At 42.5% G+C, this 5,226-nt stretch overlaps 1 protein-coding gene across 1 annotated transcript; it reads right to left on the reverse strand.

The window, feature by feature from the left end:
* Positions 1-703: 703 nt before the first annotated feature.
* LOC149247046 (uncharacterized) lies at positions 704-4,894 on the reverse strand. Its single transcript, XM_089443214.1, has 2 exons — positions 4,249-4,894; positions 704-3,825 (listed from the first exon to the last, which is right to left on the reverse strand). Exons 1-2 carry the CDS (start codon positions 4,892-4,894, stop codon positions 704-706), a joined length of 3,768 nt encoding a protein of 1,255 aa, XP_089299340.1.
* Between the last annotated feature and the right edge of the window lie 332 nt (positions 4,895-5,226).

Consider the following 5,226-nt stretch of genomic DNA (forward strand, 5'->3'; position numbering starts at 1 on the left):
AGCATGTCTGCTTCCCCTCCGTCTGCCACTCTGCCTTACCCTTCCTCCCCGTTGTCCCGGCTGCTCATCGTTGTTTTGCTGGTTCTCCCATCCTTCTACAGTTCTGCTACGCTCCTTATCCCGCCTGCATTTATCTTGCCAGTCCTCCTCCTCCTCAGAATCATCGTAAACTTCATATATTTCTTCAATTGTCTCTTCCTTCGCAATCGCCTTGCCTTTTCTATCCCTTTCTCTGCCTACCTCGGCTTCCATTTCTTCTGCAATCCTTGCTCTCTTTCTAGTTTCCATGGCAGCCTCAGTAGGTTTTCGGCGTAACCTCTCTCTGTAACAGCTCACCACCTCCGTTCCTCTCCTCGCTCTCTGGGTTCCTAGGCAATTTTCTTGCTGTTGAATCCCTTGTTGCCGCTCATTTATAATCCTTCTTTCCCTACTCCTCTTGCCTATCAACTTGGCCTTTCGATGCCACCTGTTGATTCGCCCTCTGCCTTTCCTATCAACTGTCCGACTTACTTCATTTCCATTTATGGATTCTGACATACCTCTTTTTCCTCCACTCCAATCACTTGCGTTAATTGTCTTGCTGCAAGGTGGTTTCTTCATTCCTGTCGCCGCACACTCCTGCTGTACTACAGCATGCCTGTCCATGATATCCTTTCTTCGCCTTATCTGACATTCATTAAATGTCTGGGCTTGCCGATCCATCTCACCTGCCCGTCGCACGAATGCTATGATTCTCGTTTGTTGCTTGTTCATTGTTTTCATTCGTTGCTTGTTCATGGTCATAATTAATGATACTGGCCAATTCCTCCCACTCTCTGTTGGGCCGCAACGTTCTCCACTGATTGTCAATCTTGCCGCTTCGATCCTTGCAACCCCAATTCGCAAGGAAATCTGCCGCTCGGTTTCCACTCCTTTTCACATGATTGAAGATTTTATATTCAATTTTTTTCAGAAGGTCCGCTATTTCTTGAACGATCCCTGCCGTGCGCCAACTATTGGTGACCTGCTCCCAATTCTTCTCGTTATTCAGTTTCTTTAGGATTTCAATTGCCATCTGGGAATCTCCTTCTATTTCCAGTTTTCTATAGCCGTTTCGAATCGCAATTCTCAAACCCTGGTGAATCGCCCATAATTCGGCTTCATTATTTGTCATCTCGCCACCCCACTCTGCATAAATCCATCTGGTGTTTCTCTGGCTATCTCGGAAGATTCCCCCGAATCCAGCATTACCTGGGTTCCCCTTTGAAGCCCCATCAAAGTTCAATTTCATAAAGTTGTCTTTGGGGTATGCAAACTTGTCGTGGCTTTGAGGTCTCGTAATAAATCTATCAATTTTTTTGTTATGCACCATTTCAAAATTCAAATTTAGGTTCTTTAGAATTTGCTCCTCTCCCTGGTCTGCTTTCCAGTCTTCCGCATCCCACTTCTCTACCAAAATTGATTCTCTAGTTAAGTTCACTACTCTGTCCCATATTGTTACCGTGTTTTTAGCTTTGTCTTGGAAAACTCTGCGGTTCCTTTCTTTCCATACCATCCAAATCATAAAACCGGCAATGAGATCCCAGGCCTTTCGGATTACTTTACATTGAAATTTTTCTTTCTGCCATTGAAAAATCACTTCATTTGTTTCTCTCGGAGACCTCTCAGGTTTCTGGAATAATTTCCCGATTTCCATCCACAGGTTCCTGGCATAAACACACTTGATTAGTAGGTGCTCTTGAGTTTCCGCTTCTTTATTACACAAGTAGCATTTTGAAGGCCCACTGAAACCTTTCTTTTGAAGTTTATCCCATGTCAGGATCTTATCCTTAGCTACTAACCATGCAAAGAGAGTAATTTTCGGCCACCAATTTTTACCCCAGATGACCTTCCATTCTTGGTTTTCTTCAGCGGTTCCCTGATGGTCTGCCAGATAGTACGCCTCCTTGACCGTAAAGGATCCTTTCATAGACTTACCCCATCTGAGGATATCCCTACCCATTCGCGCTTTTACTTTCCTGGACTCTACCTCTTCCATGAACGCTTCCTGTTGTTCTTGATTTATCTCCATGCCCCATTCCTCTGGAGTTGTCCATTTCCGCCATATTCCATCCAGTTCGTTTTCTTTCCAATAATCTTTGACATATATACGATTGTCTCCTATCCTATCCTGTATATTCTGGATTTTTTGTATTCTGCACATTTTCTCCCTTTGTTGCCAATTCTCATCCCAGAATTTGGCCTCCCCTCCTTCTCTAATTTCCCAGAAAGCGTTCTTATCTACTATATCTCGATTTTGACGGGCTAGATCCCAGATTGCCGATCCCTTCGGGGTTTCCTGCATTCGGTAAATACTCTCTGTAGTATCTGGCATATCGTACTTGTGTCTCCATATTTGTTTCCATAGATCGTTGCCCCCTCTCAGCCATCGCCACCAAAGTTTTGCACCAAGCACCTTGTTGAGTTTGTCCGGATCGCGTAGACCCAATCCTCCCTCCTCCTTTCGTTTCGTCAGATGTTTCCATGATACTAAGGCCCACTTCTTCTGCTGGGACGAGCCTCCCCATATGAACTTCCTCAGGATTTCTCTGATCTTAGTGCATACCCCTTGAGGCACTGCCATAATCGATAATGGATATATGGGGATTGCCTGTAGCACTGATTTTACGAGAACAATCCTTCCAGCAATGTTTAAGGTTCTGAAAGCCCAGCTAGCCACTCTGTTTTTTAATTTCTCTAGGACTCCTTGCCAGTTTTTCTGTCTTTTAGAGTTGAAGTCCAAAACGTTTCCCAAGTATTTGGTTGGGAGGTTCCCTTGCTTAAAATCCAGCATCCTGGTCAAGTGGCTTTTAACTGGCTCTATGGTATTGAATATGAAGGTGCAGGATTTTTCTTTATTGATTTCCATCCCCGATGCTTCCGCAAATAAATCCAAGACCTTCTTCAGATTTCTCACTTCTTTTACGGTTGGTTCCCCAAATAACATGATATCATCAACGAATTGCTGATGGGTTATTGGCAGTTCATTGCCCCATAGTCTTAGCCCTTTGATTTTATTTGCTGCTCTTTCTTTTTTAAGGTATCTGCCCAAGCCTTCTGCTGCAAGAATAAAGAGGAAAGGAGATAGGGGATCGCCTTGTCTTATTCCTCTAGAAGCCTTGAAGGTTTTCGAGGGGGTTCCATTGATTAAAATTGAGAAGTTTGGGGTTGATATAAGACTGTGAACCCACTTTATCCACCTACTCCCAAAACCAAAACTTCCCAAAATTTCTTCCAAATATTGCCAATTGATCCTATCATAAGCTTTTGACAAGTCTAATTTAACCATCATTCCTTTTTGTTTCTTTGCCTTCAAAGAGTGGATTACTTCTTGAGTGACCACTAGACCATCTAGAATTTGTCGACCTTCTACGAACCCGGTTTGTTCAGGGGATATCAGACTATCTAGCAGGGGTTTCAGTCTTTTGGCCATCAGGGATGCAATTATTTTATAGATAACATTACATAGGGCAATGGGTCTAAATCCCTTAGCATCCTCTGAATTATCGCTTTTAGGAATCAAAGTGAAAAAAGTGGAGTTAAGAGCTGGCCATACCTTTTGGTTTATACGAGATTCTTCTATCAGATCCAGAATTTCCTTTCCCATGAAGTGCCAGCCCGCTTGATAGAAATCGACCGTAAAGCCATCCGGTCCTGGCGCTGTTCCTTTCTTCATGCTCATCACTACTTCCTCCACCTCTTCCATACTAGCAGCTCTCATTAGGGCTCTATTCTGGTCTTCTGTAACAATTCTAGGAATTGCCGTGCAAACTTCCTTTATAGCTTCAGACCTGTCTATTTGAGGTTCTGTCAATATTCCTTTGTGATATTCCATCAGCACTTTTTCAATCCCTTCCTGATCAACAATCCTCTCTCCTCTCTCGTTTTTGATAGAAAATATTCTGTTCCTTTGCCTGTGTTGTACCATTGCTTGATGAAAAAATCTAGTGTTCCTTTCCCCCTCCCTGAGCCATTTTATTCTAGATTTCTGTCTCCATAAGACTTCTTCCTGCTTTCTCCTCTCCTCAAGTTTTCCTAAAATTATCCCTTCTTTTCTGCTGCTTTCCTCTGTTCTCCCTTCATTTATTATCCTTTGTTGCAAAGCTTCCATTTCTTCTTCTAACTTCTGCTTTTCCTCCATGATATTTCCAAATTCTTCCTTGTTCCATTTCTTTATCCTTCCTTTTAGTTCCTTAAGTTTAAGTTGGAAGGTATGCATTTTTCCTTTACCTTGTACTGTGCTTTGCGACCACCATTCTTCCATTTTTTCTAAGAATTCCGGGTGTCTAAGCCAGAAGGCTTCAAATCTGAAGGGCTTCTTGCCAAGATTAGCCTTAATGTCCACTTCCAATCTAATCGGCCAATGATCAGAGCCGAGAGATGGCATGATCTTTGCTTCTACGAATACATCTCTGTTCATAATTGTTTCTGATACTAAAAACCGATCTAGTCTGGATGCTATCTGATTTTTCCCCCCTCTCCTATTGTTCCATGTGTAGACTCCGTTGATAGTTGGTAAATCAACCAGCCTCAGACCATCTATCATATCATTGAACATTTCCATATATTGGTCTGTTTTCCTTATACCTCCCTTTTTCTCTTTTAGGGACCGGATTACATTGAAGTCCCCTCCTACAATCCATGCTGTCTCCGGGTGAAGTCTTCGAGTTGCTTGCAAATTTTTAATGAAGTTTTCTCTGTCTCCCGGAGTATGAGGACCATACACCCCTGAAATGATAACCCTTTCCTTTGTCCCCGCTATTCTTCCCATGCCTGTAAGGATTCTGGTCATACTGGTCCAACTCTCGAAAATTATCTCATTTGGGTTCCACAATATTGCAATGCCTCCCGCTGAACCGATTGCATCCTGTCCCATGACTTCGTATTGGAGTTTACTATTTTTTATTATTCCTTCCATCTGCTGCATGGTGATCTTTGTCTCTTGTAGAATCATGATGCTTGGTCTGTCTTTTTTTAGTTTCTCTTTCATATATCTCTGTTTACCCTTACTATTCAAACCTCTAATATTCCAGCTGATAATAATCATTTTAAACTTTTTTAGAGGAGTGGAAAAATACCTCGGAAAGAGGTATCACTTTACCTGAGTTTATCAATATTTCGCCAACTGTTTGTATCGTTTCATTCATTGTTTTCCTCCCTCTTTTCCTGCTGCTCTTGCCAGTCCCACCTATTCCAATCTGATCTTTT

Source organism: Pinus tabuliformis, chromosome 7, assembly GCF_031772625.1.
Source record: "Pinus tabuliformis cultivar Carrire ecotype Pingquan chromosome 7, CPIR1, whole genome shotgun sequence".
Taxonomy (NCBI): domain Eukaryota; kingdom Viridiplantae; phylum Streptophyta; class Pinopsida; order Pinales; family Pinaceae; genus Pinus; species Pinus tabuliformis.

Coding starts and splice junctions, on each gene's coding strand:
- LOC149247046 (XM_089443214.1), bottom strand. CDS start 4,894: ATGGGACAGGATGCAATCGGTTCAGCGGGAGGCATTGCAATATTGTGG. Junction 3,826..4,248: donor GTCGCAAAGCACAGTACAAG/GTAAAGGAAAAA, acceptor GAATATTGACAG/AACCTCAAATAGACAGGTCT.